The sequence below is a fragment of the Medicago sativa genome, chromosome 7, assembly GCF_051527215.1.
Source record: "Medicago sativa cultivar Bolivia chromosome 7, Bolivia_mono, whole genome shotgun sequence".
Taxonomy (NCBI): domain Eukaryota; kingdom Viridiplantae; phylum Streptophyta; class Magnoliopsida; order Fabales; family Fabaceae; genus Medicago; species Medicago sativa.
In genome coordinates this window covers 100,144,490-100,164,233 of record NC_140755.1, presented here as the reverse complement: position 1 = coordinate 100,164,233, position 19,744 = coordinate 100,144,490, and the positions used below count along the sequence as shown (strand labels likewise).

The 19,744-nt window shown below is 35.5% G+C and overlaps 1 protein-coding gene across 4 annotated transcripts; it reads left to right on the top strand.

Moving 5' to 3' along the window:
* Positions 1-13,417: 13,417 nt before the first annotated feature.
* On the top strand, positions 13,418-19,445 carry WRKY47 (WRKY family transcription factor). 4 transcript variants are annotated; one of them, XM_085727000.1, is made up of 6 exons: positions 13,418-13,846; positions 13,960-14,031; positions 14,143-14,289; positions 16,636-16,839; positions 17,100-17,213; positions 18,712-19,445. In XM_085727000.1, exons 1-6 carry the CDS (start codon positions 13,631-13,633, stop codon positions 19,282-19,284), a joined length of 1,326 nt encoding a protein of 441 aa, XP_085583126.1. In that variant the 5' UTR covers positions 13,418-13,630; the 3' UTR covers positions 19,285-19,445. The 4 variants fall into 4 exon arrangements, with proteins under 4 accessions (XP_085583126.1, XP_085583127.1, XP_085583125.1 ...); XM_085727001.1 differs by having other exon boundaries at positions 13,508-13,846; positions 13,960-14,037; positions 16,714-16,839; XM_085726999.1 differs by having other exon boundaries at positions 13,508-13,846; positions 13,960-14,037.
* The last annotated feature ends 299 nt before the right edge of the window (positions 19,446-19,744 follow it).

Sequence of the window (19,744 nt, the reverse complement as noted above, 5' to 3'; positions counted from 1 at the left end):
AACACCAAAAATTAGTTCACAAGAATTAAAAAATTTGTAGTATTATTAAATGAAAAATAATTAAAATTACTTCTGTTGGAACAAAATGTGTTTAACAATGAACCTTAAAGAGTTTTGATGATAACAAGGTATTAAAAATTGTAAATTGGACTAGCTAATATTTGTTCAAGTGTACAGGACCATAATTATAAAGTTACATCATCATTGGTTCTGAATGAGCAAATAAAGAGCAAAGGAAACAACAAAAATTTGAAGCTTGGACGCTCCTGAAGGCAACTTGTTATTGAAGAGAAAAAGCGCTCCTGAAGTTAAGCCGCTTCTGAAAGAAAGATTAGTGCTCCTGAAGAATAGTGCTCCTGAAGACAAGAAGTCCAGAAGTCATATCATCAGAAGCTGCATCATCAGAAGCTGCAGAAGTCATATCATCAGAAGCTGCATCATCAGAAGCTGCCTCATCAGAAGCCATTTCACCAGAAGCTGAATATCAACTGGATTTGCAAAGAATCAAGAATTGAAGAATTCTCAATGCAAAAGCTGTCTATTGGATTCGAAAACACAAACAAAGGATTAGTGGATTTTGCAACGGTCATTTCAAAGGTGTTTGAAGGCTTGTGCTTGCAATTTGGACGAAAGCGTTGACATTGTACTTTGTACGAATTGTACAACCACGTTCTCCACTACTCTGTTTTGTGTCCACGCTACAGGACAAGAAAACAGCTCCAGAATACGGTTTTGCCTGCATAGATGTTCCTTTGGATAAGGAATGGAATTCAAATTTGTTCTTCATAGGACAACAACCAAATCAGGCAATAGATCATTGGTGAAAGATCAAGCTTCAACAACGACTCTTTGGTGTGCTGGCAATTTCACAACGTCTCTTTCACACCACTATATAAAGAAGTGAAGACTTAGAGTTTTGGTAATGCAAGAACGCTGAACGAAAGACTCACAAGATTTTCACAAGTACCAAACCTCTGCTGAAATTGTTCTGCATTCACTTAGAATTTCTGTGTCTCAAAGTCATATCTTAGAAATTCTTAAGTCCATTGAGTCTGTATCTGATTTGTATTGTGAGCACCTCTGATTGTATATCAAGTGTTCAAACTTAAACAATTTTCTGTGTAATTTTGTTTAGTTAGGAAGTCTCTTGCAATTGTGCTTGAGCAGGAAGTCTCTTGATTGTGTTCTTGAGCAAAGGAAGTCTCTTGCTTGTGTGCTTGAGCATTGGAAGTCTCTTGCTTGTGTGCTTGAGCATTTGTAATCAGATATTACTCATAGTGAAATCTCCTTGGAAGTGCAAGGGGGACTGGACTACTTCCGGATTGTGGAAGGAACCAGTATAATTGCTTTGTGTCGTTCTTCTTCTCTCTCTCTGTTTTATCCGCTGCATTTAGATTCTGATCATCACTTCAGAAGCTGTCTCACTTAGCTTCTGATCAGTGTATTCAGTTGTTTAGGAGAAACGAAGAATTTTTCAAAACACAATTCAACCCCCCCCCCCTTCTTGTGTTTTTCTCACCTTCAATTGGTATCTAGAGCCTTGGTCTGTTGTGTAACACTTAACAGTGCAACAGTCAAAGATCTGAGAAAAACATGTCTACTCCTCCTCCTAATGGTTCTGATGATACTAGCTATAAAAATGTCTCACATGATTATAGTGATAGTAAGAAAACCAGTGTTGGAAAAGTTCCAAAGTTCAATGGAGATGCTGAAGAGTTCTCTTGGTGGAAGACCAATTTTTACAGTTACATCATGAGCCTAGATGAAGAATTGTGGGATATTCTGGAAGATGGTGTTGGTGGTTTAGTCCTTGATGAAGAAGGAGCTGCTGTGGATAAAAAGAAACATACTCCAGAACTGAGGAAACTCTACAAGAAGCATCATATTATCAGAGGAGCTCTTGTCACTGCCATACCCAAAGCAGAGTACATGAAGATGAGTGACAAATCCACTGCTAAAGCTATGTTTGCTTCTCTCTGTTCAAATTATGAAGGGAGCAAGAAGGTCAAAGAAGCAAAGGCTCTTCTGCTTGTACATCAGTATGAGTTATTCAAGATGAAGGATGATGAAACTATTGAGGAGATGTACTCAAGGTTTCAAACCTTAGTTTCTGGGCTACAGATTCTAAAGAAGAGCTATGTTGCTTCTGATCATGTAAGCAAGATTCTCAGAAGCTTACCTGCCAGATGGAGACCAAAGGTGACTGCCATTGAGGAAGCTAAAGATTTAAACACTTTAAGTGTCGAAGATCTTGTTAGTTCTCTCAAAGTTCATGAGTTAAGTCTTAATGAACATGAGTCTACTAAGAAGAGTAAATCAATAGCTCTTCCATCCAAAGGCAAGTCATCAAAAGCTCTCAAAGTGGTTGAATCTGAAGAGGAAGAACAGTCAAGTTCAGATTTTGAACCAGATGCTGCTGAAATGGCCATGCTCTCAAACAGACTTCAATATCTGGCCAAGAAGAACAGAAAGTTTCTCGCCAAAAGGGGTAACTCCAGAAGCTCAAGGAAAGAAGATCAGAAGGGATGCTTCAACTGTAAGAAGCCAGGACATTTCATTGCTGAATGCCCTGATCTTCAAAGAGAAAAGTCAAAGGACAAGTCAAAGAGGTCTACATTCAAACCAAGCAAATTCAAGAAGCAGATTAAGCAGAGTTTAATGGCAACCTGGGATGATTTGGGTAGTGAATCTGGATCTGATAAAGAGGAAGCTGATGAAGATGCAAAGGTAGCTGTTGGGTTGGTAGCAACAGCAACTTCAGAAGCTGGATCAGATTCAGACTCAGAAGATGAAAACGAGGTATATTCCAAAATTCCCAGAGATGAACTTGTTGAGTCACTTAAAGAACTTCTTACACATTTTGAAGTAAGAACCAATGAGTTGAAGGATTTAAAAGAAAAATATGCTGATTTGGTACAACAGCAAAAATCAACTCTATTGGATCTGAAAGCTTCTGAACAAGGACTTAGGGGCTTTGATTTCATGTGTAAAACATATGAAGATCAGCTCAGGTTCTTATGTTAGAAGCTACAAGAAAAGTGTAATGAAAAACCTTTAAGTAATCATGAAATTGCTCTTGAAGATTTCATTATATCTGGCATTGACAGAAGCAGAGTAGCTTCTATGATTTATAGCATTTACAAGAACAATGGCAGAGGAATTGGTTTTCCAGAAGTGAAACTTGAGAAAACCAATCTAAAGTCTTGTTGTGAATGCATCAAGGAAGGTCTGAAAACATTCTTTGTACCAGAAGGGGCTGAGTTGGAAACTGTTGTTCAATCAGAACCTGAAGCTTCTAGTTCCAAGGCTAAGATTACTTCAAAGCCAAAGAACTTTAAGTCAAAGGCTATGATCAAATCTGATTCCAAGACTTCAAAGGTTAGGATCCTGAAAAGATCAGAACCTATTCCTCAGAGTCTGGTGAAACCAAAATCTGGGGTTCTGAAGTCTAAGTTTCAGAAGAAGACAGTTACTGCTTCTGAAGTACCAAAACCTAAGGTGATGGTTAATCAGAAGCAACCCAACTCACAGCACAAGGTACAAGAAGTGAAGAGTAAAGCCTTAAGTACTAACCTTCCAGGACCCATAGAACAATGGGTACCTAAATCTAAAAATATCAATGATGCAGGTATGTCTAAGAGCAGTGCCAAAGCAAAGATCATGGTACCTAGACAGCGGTTGCTCAAGACACATGACAGGAGACAAGTCCATGTTCCTCAGCCTAACAATGAAAGAGGGAGGAAATGTGAAATTTGGAGGCAACCAGTCAGGCAAGATCATAGGTACAGGAACTATTGGTAATTCCTCTACCTCAATTAATAATGTATGGTTGGTAGATGGTCTTGAACATAACCTTTTGAGCATTAGTCAATTTTGTGATAATGGTTATGATGTGCTTTTTGAAAAACCCAACTGTACAGTAATCAACAAGGAAGACAAATCCATTGTGTTCAAGGGAAAGAGAGTTGACAATGTCTATAAAATCAATTTTTCTGAACTGGCTGATCAGAAGGTGATTTGCCTACTATCAGTGAATGATAAGAAATGGATGTGGCACAGAAGGTTGGGACATGCTAACTGGAGGTTAATCTCTAAGCTTAGTAAGTTACAACTTGTGAAAGGGCTACCAGACATTGACTATCATTCAGATGCACTCTGTGGTGCGTGTCAGAGAGGGAAAATTGTGAAATCATCTTTTAAAACCAAAGACATTGTTTCAACCTCAAGACCTTTAGAATTACTCCATATTGATTTATTTGGACCAGTGAGTACTGCATCCTTATATGGAAGTAGATATGGATTAGTCATTGTTGATGATTACAGGAGATGGACTTGGGTGAAATTCATAAAGAGTAAAGATGTTGCGTGTGATGTATTCAGTAGCTTCTGCACTCAAATTCAATCTGAAAAAGAATCAAAAATTTTGAAAATCAGAAGTGATCATGGTGGAGAATTTGAAAATGAGCCATTTGAAGCTTTTTGTGAAAAACATGGAATTTTCCATGAATTCTCTTCTCCTAGAACACCACAACAAAATGGGGTTGTAGAGAGAAAGAATAGAACTTTACAAGAAATGGCCAGAACCATGATTCATGAAAACAATTTGCCAAAACATTTTTGGGCAGAAGCAGTGAATACAGCATGTTATGTTCAAAACAGGATCTATATTAGACCTATTTTGGAGAAAACAGCATATGAACTCTTTAAAGGAAGAAAACCCAATATCTCTTACTTTCATCAATTTGGATGTACATGTTACATTCTGAACAACAAGCTCTACCTAAAGAAATTTGATGCCAAGGCCCAAAGAGGAATCTTTTTAGGTTACTCTGAAAGGTCAAAGGCATACAGAGTGTATAATTCAGAAACACTCTGTGTTGAAGAATCTATGCACGTTAAATTTGATGACAAGGAGCTTGAAGATAAAACTTCAAAGCAAGGTGAAAGTTTTGCAGAGATACAGGTTCCTGAAGCTACTCCAGAACCTGATCAGATAGCTGAGTCTGAAGATAGTCCAGAAGCTGAACCCACATCAGAAGCGCAAGATGAAACTGCTTCTGATGAAGCACAAGATGGCTCACATCAAGCAGATCCTCCCAGAAACACATTCAAACACAAATCTTCACATCCTGAGGAGCTAATCATTGGAAACAAAGATAGTCCAAGAAGAACAAGATCACATTTCAGACAAGAAGAGTCAATGATTGGACTAATCTCAATGATTGAACCTACAACAGTTGATGAAGCACTTTCAGATGATGGATGGATCCTAGCTATGCAAGAAGAGTTGAATCAATTTCAAAGAAATGATGTGTGGGATCTGGTACCCAAACCTCATCACAAGAACATTATTGGAACAAAATGGGTATTCAGAAACAAGCTGAATGAGCAAGGTGAAGTAACAAGAAACAAAGCCAGGCTTGTTGCACAAGGGTATAGTCAACAAGAAGGCATTGATTACACTGAAACGTTTGCTCCAGTTGCAAGATTGGAAGCAATCAGGTTACTTCTTTCCTATGCAGTTAATCATGGCATAATATTATATCAAATGGATGTCAAGAGTGCATTTCTAAATGGTGTCATAGAAGAAGAAATGTATGTCAAGCAACCTCCTGGATTTGAGGATATTAAATATCCTGACCACGTTTTTAAACTGAAGAAATCACTATATGGCTTCAAACAAGCTCCCAGAGCTTGGTATGATAGACTAAGTAATTTCTTAATCAAAAATGATTTTAAAAGAGGGCAGGTTGATACTACACTCTTCAGAAGGACCCTTGGGAAAGATATTCTTGTTGTGCAAATATATGTTGATGATATAATATTTGGTTCTACTAATGCATCTCTTTGCAAGGAATTTTCTGAGTTAATGCAGGACGAATTTGAAATGAGCATGATGGGAGAGCTGAAGTTCTTCCTTGGCATTCAAATCAATCAATGCAAAGATGGAGTTTATGTTCATCAATCAAAGTACACAAAGGAGCTTCTGAAGAAGTTCAAACTTGAAGATTGTAAAGTGATGAACACTCCAATGCACCCTACGTGCAACTTAAGCAAAGAAGATGAAGGAGCTAAAGTAGATCAGAAGCTGTATAGAGGTATGATTGGTTCGTTGTTATACCTCACTGCATCTAGGCCAGATATTTTATTCAGTGTATGCTTGTGTGCAAGATTCCAATCAGATCCTAGAGAATCTCATATGACTGCTGTCAAGAGAATCTTCAGGTATTTGAAGGGAACAACTAATCTTGGACTCCTTTATAGGAAATCCTTAGATTATAAGCTAATTGGATTCTGTGATGCTGATTATGCTGGTGATAGGATTGAAAGAAAGTCAACCAGTGGCAACTGTCAATTTCTGGGTGATAATCTTATATCCTGGGCTAGCAAAAGACAAACAACTATTGCTATGTCTACAGCAGAAGCAGAATACATTTCAGCTGCAAGTTGTTGTACACAACTACTTTGGATGAAACATCAGTTGGAAGATTATCAGATAACTGCTAACAGTATTCCCATTTATTGTGATAATACTGTTGCTATTTGTTTGTCTAAAAATCCAATTTTGCATTCAAGAGCTAAGCACATTGAAATCAAACACCATTTTATCAGAGATTATGTTCAAAAAGGAATTTTAGATATACAATTCATTGATACTGAAAATCAATGGGCTGATATATTTACTAAGCCTTTAACTGTTGAAAGATTTGATTTTATAAAGAAAAATTTGAACATGCACTTTGTATCTGATTAAATGCTTGCTTGCTCCTGAATAGGGTTTTAGGTTCTGAAGTTAGTTCAGAAGCGGTAGTCCATCAGAAGCTCTTTATTGAGGTTCTGAGGAAAACTCGCTTCTGATGATGACGTCGGCATCTGAAGTCCAGAAGCTGGATTTGTTGCTTCTGAATAGTTGAATTAGTGGAAACGTTGGAAGTTACCTTTTAAAAAGTAACTTCTGGCCCACTAACTTGGTAGTTACTCTGTGAACTTCTTACGTGGCCTGTATGTGTTGGTGTATAACTAAAAGGGCAATGATGATTTAATAGCTTTGAAAGTACTTTTCACGCGCCCCCAATTTTGTCATTAATGTTATGTTTGTTTGTCTCTTTTGAATTGCAATCGTTTTACTTTTAACACTTTGACAATTCACACACTACTCACTCACAACAAACACATTTGCTCTCAAACCTCTTGCGAAGTAAGCGCATTCTCTCAACCTTAGAACCCTAAAATCTTCATCTTCTTCAAATCTTCGTCAATCATCTAATGGCATCATCAAGTTCGCAACGAGAAGATTCAGTATCTACTTCACGAATGGTCCCTGAATATGACTACAAAGGAAGAAGCATGAAATTGGAAGAATGGGATTTACAAGTTCAGATAGAGAATCCAGTGGATTTTGATTCTCTGGCGTTTCATAAGTGTTGGATCAGAAGCTACTATGAAGAGCAAGGACTCATGCATTATTTCAAAATGTTGAATGGACCAACATATGAAGCTCTGGTTAGACACTTCTGGGTAAGAGCAAAATTTTACAACAAAGCGGCATCCTTAGCTGAGGAAAGTCAGATGGTGTTAATGTATCCTGAATTAGAAGGGAAAACAAGAGAAGAAATGGGTCTTGCGTCATTTGTTGAAGATGAAATCAGGTCTAGCATCTGTGGTATTCCAGTAAGAATTGCACAATGGCACATAGAGTATGTTCTTAAGGTTGCAGCTTCTGGATACTACTCCGGAATTGATCTTTCAGATGCTGCTGAAAAACGCATTTGGAAAAAGCAAGCCAACTTGGTGATATACAACTCTGAGAAGGAGAAGAAATATGCTGAATTGAGCATGGAAACTAAGATGCTTCTGAAGATTCAGAATGAGAACCTGTTTCCATGTGGTGACTGTGTGAAACCAAATCTAGCTCAGAAGGTCCTTCTCCAGCATTTCATCAAGAAGGAAAAGGTGAATGTGCCCAAATACATGTTCAAGTACTTGGTAGAGTGTCTAAAACAGAGTCAGCTACTGGATAAACCATGGGTTCCTTATGGAAGACTCCTATCAGAGATATTCTATCAAGGAGATGTCTTGGACAGTCTCAGTCAATCTCAAGGCTTCACAGATCAGCTACTTGACACAAAAACTGGGAAATTCATTAATGCTCATACTCTCTTGAATATGAAGCTAATCAGTGAAGTCACCAAACTTCAAACTGATTTAAGTGAATCTCTTGTTGTATCTGATCTTATGAGAGAATTTCCACCCATCTGCAAAAAGGATCCTATTGAAGTGCAGATGAGGTACATCAAAGATCACTATGAGGCAACCAACAAAGTCATCAGGTTGGATGAAGTACCTGAGGAAATGTTTGGTGGTACTGTGCCTCTGGCAAAAGGCAGAAGAGCTAAGAGGAAATTGTCTGCAGAAGAATACCTGGACGTTGAAAAGTCTGTTAAGAAGGCAAGAGTTGCTTCTGACAAGCTCAAGATTGGTGGTTCTTCAGTACCATCAATTGAAGAAGCTATTGGAGACATTGATTCCAGGTTGATCATGGATGTTGGCATTTCTCTTGATCAACCTGCTATACCAAAGAGGAAGAGGAAGCCAGCCTTGAGGAGGACCAAGGATTTTCCTCATATCACCTTGACAGCTCAAGTTGCTTCTGATTTGGAGTTAAAAGAGTTACAAGAGAAGAAGGCAGCAGCTGAAAAGGTCTTGGAAATTGCTGCTGAGCTACAAGAGTCTGTAGTTTCAGAAGCCAAGCAACTGTTGCAGATGTCCAGTGAGTCTGCTAAAGAGGATTCTGATCCTGAACCAGAGAAGGTAATTAATATATCATCAGATTCCGCATCCACATCATTATCAGATCCTGATGATTCTGATGATGATATACCCTTAGCTCAACTTTTTCAAAAACCATTAAAAAGCCAGTCAACATCAACCAAAACCAACAAAAAGCCCTCTCAGTCAACTACTTATGAACCAGTTGGTCACATAATTAATGAGAAGTTGGCTGAACTGGCTGAGCAGAGAGAAAGAGTCATTGATACTATCTTTCGCCTTAACCCTCAACCCCTTAACATTCAACCTCTCAACATGATTCCTCCAGAAAATGTTGAGTCTACTTCAGAAAAAGCCATCTGAAACAACTCCAGAAGCAGCTGCTTCTGAAAATGTTGTTTCAGAAAACCCCCATCAACAAACACCTGAACCACATAAACCCACAACACCCCCACAATCACCAATAGCTACCATTGACCCCCAACTCAACACTCAAACATCAACTTCCCCACAACAACCACCAACTGAAACTGACTTTCAACCTTTACCTGAACACTCCCCAGAACCAACTCCCATGGATGTTGACAACTCTCAAGTCAATGTCCAAGCCTCAACCTCTTCCACACACATTGATTCTGACCAGCCTTCATCTTCAAACACACAAACACACTTTACCATTCCAGTTCCTAACCCTGTTCAAGACTTGGAAATCAGTGATTCTGATCTTGAAACCCTTGAACATCCACCCACAAACATCCTGGAATCTGGATATATCAATGCTGAGCTTCTCACAATTCTGAGTCAAATGCATAATCTTGTGGATCAAAGAAGGACAATTGATCTCACAAGTGCATATGAAGACTCCTGGGCATCTCTTCAGAACCGGGCAGCTGAGCTTATTGAAGAGATCAAGGCTAAATGCATCAGAGTCAAGCAAGCATCAGTCAGAAGGCTAATGGAAAATTTGAATCAGAGTCTCAGAGTAAGAAGTTCTACACTGCTCCTGGCAAACCAGCCTTTCTTCTCAGAAACGGCCTACTTGACCAGAGAAGCAAGGTTGTGTAAGCTTCTGAAGAAACAGATGGCACAGCAGCAGCAAGAAGCTAAGGAAAGGGAACAGGCTCTTCTCCAGAGGCAACAACAGCTTGAAGAACTGTTGCAGAAGAAGATTGAAGAAATGGAGAAGATGAAGAAACAACAACAAACCAACCCTTAGTTGCACACCTTTGTTTTTTTTTTTTTTGTTTGTTGTTTGTTTTAAATTCTTAGTCCTTGCTTCTGAAACCATCTTGTTTTATTTCTCTATGCTTCTGAATGCTTACTGATTCTGACTGATTAGTTGCTTCTGATAATTGTATATACATGTTCATATACTTTGGTCTGATTTATTTAGTTAATTTCCTATTATACTCTCTCATGTTTGAGTTTTTTTTTTCTCATATCTTTTTGTCTTTTATGCTTACATTTATTTTAATTTTTTTTTTGATAATGACAAAAGGGGGAGTATATGTGACAAGTATTTAAAGGCTCTGAGCCCCATTAATGGCATTTGAAATTTTTTGAAAAACTTCTATCATTTTTTACCTTATTGGTATAAGCTATGAACGAACGAAGGAGTATCAAAATTCAAGTAAAATTAATTGAACCATTCTTCTTATCTATAAGTTAATTCTTTCAATGATTCAATTTTTTTTTAAAGCTCTGATATTTTTATTGTGCGAAAAATGAATTTAATTAACCTGGATAGAACTTAGGGGGAGCTTACAAACCTCACCTTAAAGACTATCAGACTCAGGGGGAGTTTGAGCTTACAAACCTCAGATTCTGAGCTTACAAACCTCAGAACCCCAAAGTCAACTTGTTAATTAGATTAACAACAATTGATCAATTTTAAATACTTTTGTTTGTCATCATCAAAAAGGGGGAGATTGTTGGAACAAAATGTGTTTAACAATGAACCTTAAAGAGTTTTGATGATAACAAGGTATTAAAAATTGTAAATTGGACTAGCTAATATTTGTTCAAGTGTACAGGACCATAATTATAAAGTTACATCATCATTGGTTCTGAATGAGCAAATAAAGAGCAAAGGAAACAACAAAAATTTGAAGCTTGGACGCTCCTGAAGGCAACTTGTTACTGAAGAGAAAAAGCGCTCCTGAAGTTAAGCCGCTTCTGAAAGAAAGATTAGTGCTCCTGAAGAATAGTGCTCCTGAAGACAAGAAGTCCAGAAGTCATATCATCAGAAGCTGCATCATCAGAAGCTGCAGAAGTCATATCATCAGAAGCTGCATCATCAGAAGCTGCCTCATCAGAAGCCATTTCACCAGAAGCTGAATATCAACTGGATTTGCAAAGAATCAAGAATTGAAGAATTCTCAATGCAAAAGCTGTCTATTGGATTCGAAAACACAAACAAAGGATTAGTGGATTTTGCAACGGTCATTTCAAAGGTGTTTGAAGGCTTGTGCTTGCAATTTGGACGAAAGCGTTGACATTGTACTTTGTACGAATTGTACAACCACGTTCTCCACTACTCTGTTTTGTGTCCACGCTACAGGACAAGAAAACAACTCCAGAATACGGTTTTGCCTGCATAGATGTTCCTTTGGATAAGGAATGGAATTCAAATTTGTTCTTCATAGGACAACAACCAAATCAGGCAATAGATCATTGGTGAAAGATCAAGCTTCAACAACGACTCTTTGGTGTGCTGGCAATTTCACAACGTCTCTTTCACACCACTATATAAAGAAGTGAAGACTTAGAGTTTTGGTAATGCAAGAACGCTGAACGAAAGACTCACAAGATTTTCACAAGTACCAAACCTCTGCTGAAATTGTTCTGCATTCACTTAGAATTTCTGTGTCTCAAAGTCATATCTTAGAAATTCTTAAGTCCATTGAGTCTGTATCTGATTTGTATTGTGAGCACCTCTGATTGTATATCAAGTGTTCAAACTTAAACAATTTTCTGTGTAATTTTGTTTAGTTAGGAAGTCTCTTGCAATTGTGCTTGAGCAGGAAGTCTCTTGATTGTGTTCTTGAGCAAAGGAAGTCTCTTGCTTGTGTGCTTGAGCATTGGAAGTCTCTTGCTTGTGTGCTTGAGCATTTGTAATCAGATATTACTCATAGTGAAATCTCCTTGGAAGTGCAAGGGGGACTGGACTACTTCCGGATTGTGGAAGGAACCAGTATAATTGCTTTGTGTCGTTCTTCTTCTCTCTCTCTGTTTTATCCGCTGCATTTAGATTCTGATCATCACTTCAGAAGCTGTCTCACTTAGCTTCTGATCAGTGTATTCAGTTGTTTAGGAGAAACGAAGAATTTTTCAAAACACAATTCAACCCCCCCCCCCTTCTTGTGTTTTTCTCACCTTCAACTTCCACCATGCACTTGAATAAGATAATAAGAAATCTCTTTCAACTTGACTAAATTGTTAAATAAAAAATAATTAAATTTATTATGAGAAGTAGTTCTGAAAATGTTGGCATTGAAACACCTTATTTAGTGTAAGAATTATATTTACTAGTCTCTTTAAGAAAACTCAAAAGAATGGAGAGAACATGTTTTGTATTCTACCTAATCAGCTGAGCAGATTCTCACATTGAATTCTTTAATATAAGATGAGTGGTGATGAAATGGAAGATGTTTCAAGAGGTTGTTTTGAACTTGATCATGTTGTTCTGTCAACTGACATGCATGTTTCCTTCATATTATAGGATGAGCGGTGATGAAATGAAAGGTGTTCCAAGATGTTGTTTTGAGCCTGAACTTATTGTCCATCCAACTGACATATTTCATTTGACATAAGAGCATAATCAAGTTCAAAACAACATCTTGGAACACCTTTTCTTTCATCATCATTCATCTTATATGAAGGGTTCGATATGAAAACATGCACATCTCATTAGGTATAATATACAAAACATGTTCTCTCCATTTTTTTGAGTTTTCTCAAAGAGACAAGTAAATCCTTATACTTTTTTTTAAGTAAAGTACTTTAATGCCAACAGTTCATAAATTTCAATTAAATCAAATTTTACTACAACAACAAGAACTTACGTTAATTAAACTCAAACCCAACATCATAATGATACAACATAAAACAACACAATAATACAACATCCACTAAAGTACATTGCAATACAACTAATAAAACAAGCACAAGATCACAAATCAGCCAAACTAACCTCTTCATCTGGTAGCTGCATACAAGACGAAGAGGTTTTGGGTCAAATAAAATGTTTTTGAATATCTTTGAAAGGTCTGGCTAAGGAAGCATCCAACTCGATCGGTCATTTTAAAATTGTATTGACCAAATATAAAAAAAAAAAAAAAAAAACATGGTTTTCATGTCATCGTTGTTCCTGAACTTCATATGGGTGAACTGAATGCTTCCATCTGAGTCGGTCGATGGATGATGATACTCAACACTTTCCACCATCCTTGTATCTCCATGGTTGAATCAACGAACTAATCCTTCAAGCCAGAAGCTTTGAAAGTATTAACGCAATTTTAGGGTGGCTAGGAGGAAAAAAGGTAAGCCAAAATAGTAATTTTCCATACGGGATACCATTTGTTTGTAACCTAATGGTGACGTCATTGTTAGCCAAAAACGGCTAGTCTCTTCGCAAGAAGTTCTCTCCATCCAAGGTCTCTTCAATTTAATCTTCTATGTGGGACCCCTAGCTTAAGGTCCAAAGTGGGAGGAGGACGTGCGCTTCCGCATTTAGATTGAAGTTAAATTAAAATAAACATTTAAGTTGAAAAAGGGTGATTAATTTCCAAGCTTAACTACCACTTCATTGCTCAATAATCCCTAGCACTTTCTCTCCTCTCTCTACATCTCTATTATAGTAATGGAAAACCACCACCACCACCACTGTGAATTATCCTTCTTAAGCTCCTCCGGCGACTTCCTCCACAACAACAGTATAGATCCTCCGATCAAAGAAATGGATTTCTTCTCATCATCACCTAATAAAAACAACAAAGAAGATGATCAAGATCAACATGGCAGCATCATCAAAGAAGGATCACCAACACTACTCCTCACTCAGCATGATCCTGTTAACGTAACGTTTTAAATGTCGATTATATTATATACATATTTAATTTATATTTTGGTAATTAATTAAAATCAATTTTGATATTTCATTATATTATATATTAATTTGTTTTCATACAGACTGGACTGAATTTAACGTGTTCAAGTGCTGCAGTTTCAAAAGAAAAAAATCTTAAAAATTCTGAAACTGAGGTTTGTGTATGTACGATGTACCAAAATTTAACTTTCTTAATTTATATTTTGAAGAACATATATATTTTGGATTTTTATTTTCTTTTTAATTTGTTATATGTGTGTTGTCAGATGAGTATGCTTGAAAGTGAATTGAGGAGGGTGCAAGAAGAGAATCATAAATTGAGAATTATGTTAGAACAAATTACCAAAAGCTATAGCCAACTACAAGCTCAGTTGTTCATCACTTTGCAGAAACAAAAACCAGACCATGGTCAGGTGTGTATGTTTGATATCTAAGCATGTTTCCAACATTTGATTATTAATTTTCATCGTCAATCAGATAAATATTTTTTCTATATGCTTTTATTTTATTTTCTCCTATAACGAAATAATGATTTGTTTGTTTCTGGATTATTTTTTTTTTTAATGTCTACAACTCTATAAACTTCTTCGTCATCAATAAAGAAAACAAGGGTAGCGTGCCTCACTTAAATTAGAAACCTTGGCTGTCTTTTTTCAAACTCATAATATCTATTCATTTCATTTCTTTGGATTTTTCCACTAGTATAGTCAAGAAACGTTTAATACATTACATTTTTATTAATTTTTTTAGGGGTACCATTTCAATTAATTATTTTTCAAATATATATTTTTTTGTTGGGAAATGTTAACCAGTGTCCCGAGTGCACTGGTTAAGGAATTATAAAAGAAAATATTTTCTTGGAAATTGTGTATTCTACTTTTTAAAAGTTAAAAAGTGTTATTTTCAATGTAAAACTTTAAAATTCTTTCTACTTTTAGTTCCTTAACTAGTGCCCCGGGGGCACTGGTTAACAATACCCAATATTTTATTAAAGATAGTAAGATCCACCTTTAAACTAGGAATGACAATACGTGTAAACCTACCCCGCCTATAATCTGTTTAAAATAATACAGTCGGAATAAAGCAACTAGATATATAAGGTTGAAAATCTCACGTTGTCTCATTTTATAGTAGTTCGGTTCGAATCGGTTCGGAGTGCTACCCGTCAATTTTTTAAATAAAAGTTTTAAAAATTCACTAAAAAAATGTAAAAACAATTTAATTAAAGATCATATTTTCAGGTAACCAAAATATATAAGTAACGAGTATAAGAAATATAAATTTTATCATTCAAAAGTTTATGATACACCGCAACAAAATCTTGAATAAGCCAACAAAACAACTAAATAAGAAGTTAATGAATTTCCTTAAAAAAAAAAAAAATAATGAGTTCAATGACTCAAAAAATATTAGAAACATGAGACTAAAAACTTAAAAAAGTGATTTAATTAAATGAGTTGTTTTTCCTCTCAACTCTATGAGTCAAATACAAGAGAAATGAAAAGTTGATTATGACTTATAAATAAAATTAGTGAAATGTTAACCGGTGTCCCCGGACACTAGTTAACGCCTTTAAAAGGTAATTTATCATGAAAATATGTGAGATGCATTGTAAATCGAAATATTTAACTTTTTTATAAAATAATTTTTTCTTTTGGAATTCTTAAAAGAGTGCCCCGGGGCACTCGTTAACAAGACCCTAAAATATTTTATCTATTGTAGCAAAAAAATTATCTATTCTCCATATTCTAGTATGGGAAATGTTAACCGGTGCCCTGGGGCACTGGTTAAACATATTAAAAAGGAAATTATATAGTAGTTAATATATTGAAATTGTGTAATTAATTTATAAAAAGTAAAAAACAGGTTCTTTTTATGGTAATAATTTCCTTTTTTGGTATGCTTAACCAGTGTCCGGGGCACCGGTTAGCATCACCCTTCTAGTATTTCCATTTTATTTTTTATTAAAAGTATCTATATTCTTTCCTTTTAAAATTAAAAACCGCCTTCACAGCTCAAATTATGGCACCTTTTCAACAAAACGATCTATATAAACGACGAATAATTAGTGTAATTTAAAGTAGGCAGCAAATAACAGAACACTGAAGCAATAAAATTGATTTGACACACTGACATTTTATGTTCTGAATATATATAAGATGTGTTGCTTTGTTGCATGAAGCACGGTTAATATGCACATTTCATTTACTAGTTAGGCTTAAATATGTTATTCGTCCCTGCAAATAGAGGTCGCTTAAAATTTCGTCCCTGCAATCGCTAATCCTTTTTTTTTTGCCCCTGCAAAGTTTAATCAGTTAAAAATTCGTCCCTTAACCAAGTTAATGACTGCCACGTCATCAAATTAACAAAATGGCATGGGAATTGACGAAAATACCCCTGACTTTTTTTTTTTTTTTTCCTTAAAAAAAAATTCAGTTTTTTCCCGAATTTTTTTTGCGATTTTTTCCCCGAAAATTTTTCAGTTTTAATTTTAACAGTTTTTTTCCGAATTTTTTTTACTGAAAAAAAAAATTACCCCAGGCGTATTTTCGTCAATTCCCATGCCATTATGGTAATTTTGATGATGTGGCAGTCATTAACTTGGTCAAGGGACGAATTTTTAACTGATTAAACTTTGCAGGGGCAAAAAAAAAGGATTAGCGATTGCAGGGACGAAATTTTAAGCGACCCCTATTTGCAGGGACGAATAACATATTTAAGCCTAATAGTTATGAACAAAGGTAATATTTGTGGAACAGAATATGGAAGAAAATCATGGGATGGTATCAGAACAAAAAAAATTGAATAATAATGCATTGGTTTCGGATGGAAAGCAGGCTTGCCCTCCTGATCATCCTGCAGAAGATTCCTCACACTCATCCAAGTTAGAAGAACCCACGCAAGACCTAATTCCTTTCAAAAAAGCCAGGGTTTCCATACGTGCAAGATCAGAAGCTCCCCTGGTACTATATATTAATTGATATCTTTCACTTTTTATCTTACTACTACTATTAATAATCATCACTCTTATTGCACCATTGTACAGTTATATTTATATATATACTTGGTGAGGCCTAAGCTATTCTGGTGCATATTGTTTTTTGAAGAGCTAATTGTGGTGGATATATAGCTAGCTAGGCCGGCCACATGCATGAATGTGGAAATTAATTAACTAGTTTAGAGATCAATACATAATACACTAATTAATAATTGATGATTTTAGATCAGCGATGGATGTCAGTGGAGGAAATATGGACAAAAAATGGCCAAGGGTAACCCTTGTCCTCGTGCCTACTATCGTTGCACTATGGCTGTAGGATGCCCAGTTCGCAAACAGGTAATTAATTAATCATATGCTTATTTCTTTTATAAGATCAAAATGTCATTTTAGTCTCTAAGAAACAATGCATAATTTTATTTAGAACCTCTGAATTTTAGTAAAATATATATCACCATTTTACCATAAATGATATTGGGTCTACCTTTGGACAAATTCTTACGAGATTTATGTTAGATGAGCCCTATATAAAATATGTATATCCCAATTTGGTAATTTTAAGAGATTATTTGTGGACTATTTTGAAAGCCTATAATGTGTTTCATATTTTCTTCAAAAGACTGAATAGGGTCTTTAATGTTGCAATTTTGTTGAATCTAATTTTATGATGTTGTTTTTTTTTTTTTTGCTGTTTGGAAATGGTTATTAATTGAGTTCTGCAATGGTAATTGTAACTACTTCAAACACATTTATATGCATTTTTTTACAAAAACAAAATTAAGTTGAAAGAATAATATCCCCTCAAATCCATCACTGATGTTGGTGTGTGGATATAAACAGTATGTAGGCCGATTGATAGGCTCTGATGTCATCTTAAAGTTTTATATTAGATATAACTTATCTTTACAAAACCATTTCGTAAGGTAGTGAGGAATATTACTCTTTATAAAAGATAGGGTTAAATAAGTAAATGGTTCCCCTAAATATACCAACATTTGATTTTAGTCCCTCTAAAATATTCCTTAGGCTTTTGATCCTCTAAAATTTTCCATCTACGAAATTAATCTCTACTATTTATTCAATTCATGTTAACCTTCATATTTTTCAATAAAATTTTCCAGAAAAAGGTAGAATATTATGACAATCTCTCCAAAAAAAAATTAGAATTTTTTAACAAAACATGAATTAAATATGAATTTTTATGTTTTTGGTGTTAAAAAGTTCATATTAAATTCATGTTATGTTAAAAAATTCTAATTTTTTTTTTAAAATATTGTCATAATTAACCCACTTGGGTTGGTTTGGTGGCATTGGCTTGGGACCTAGGAGTGTGCTCCTCCTCGAGGTCTCAGGTTCGATTCTCTCCAGTGTCAATTTAGGTGGGCTAATTTAGCTTCTTCAAAAAAAAAAATTGTCATAATTTTCTACCCATTTCTAGAAAATTTTATTAAAAAATATGAAGTTTAGACATGAATTGACTAAAAACTAGGGACTAATTTCATGAATGGAAATTTTTAGAGGGACTAAAATAAAATGTTGGTATATTTATGAGAACCATTTACTTATTTAACCCTAAAAGATATTATCTTAATTCTTTTATGTGAAACTTGGATTTTTATCTATTGAGCTTGTGGGTTTCAAGAAGAGTAATGTTAACACTCACCGACTCACTAATTGAACTAAATCAATATATGTTCTACACTTTGTAAATGAAACCCACTTAAAATCATCATGAGATATACATATATTGCAACACATGGATCGGAGATTTAAAGTTAAAAACATTGTTCCTAATATACATATACACTAGTAAATGTGCACTATGTTTCTTGAACAGGTTCAAAGATGTGCAGAAGACAAGACAATACTAACAACAACATACGAAGGCAACCACACTCACCCACTCCCACCAGCTGCAACTGCCATAGCAAACACAATATCAGCAGCTGCAGCAATGCTGCTATCAACTTCAACCTCATCAACACTTAGAAAGGAATCAGCCGGATATTTATCTAATTCATTTCCCTATGCAACAATGTCAAGTACCCTATCAGCTTCTCAACCCTTCCCAACAATCACCCTCGACTTGACACATAGCCATAACCTCTCCAGAGTTCCTCCTCTACCATTTCAAATGCAACATCCGCAACTACTAGGGATTAATCCATTGTTCTTCTCACAGAAGCTACCACCATTACTTCAACTAGGGCAACCACCACCTTCATCTATGGTTGAGAGTGTTAGTGCAGCCATTTCTTCGGATCCAAATTTTACTACAGCTTTGGCCGCAGCAATTTCATCAATCATTGGAGCACAAAGAGGTGGTGATGGTAATAATAATCTTGCAGGTGTAGTTCCTGCAGGTTCACCTCAGCTTCCACAATCATGCACTATATTCTCTACCAATTAGATAACTATATATATGCTTTCTCTATGTAGTATGTACAGGAAGAGAAGAGATGATTAAGCATGCGTTTTACTCTTTTCTTTGTTCACTATATTATGTAAAAAAAAATTAAATTAAATATCGACATATGAATAAGTGGAATGTTCGTGCATTGTCCTTACCAATCGAGATAAGCTCACCGTTTAAAAGTTGAAGCATTTTTTTAATGAATTGCGTACAATCTTTAGGAAGAAAAAAAAATATTTATACAATCTACTCTTTACTAGTAAAGTCCAGAACTAATACGGCATTTAAACAGAAATGACATATCAAAAGCATTCGCTAATTTATGATTTAACTAAACAAAAAACTGAGTAAGTAAAAAAATTTATAATATTTTCTTAACTTGTATAAAAAAATTGAAATTTATTGTACAACTTCAGTTCTGGTGTTAAGACCTCCAATTTATGCTCAACATAGACCA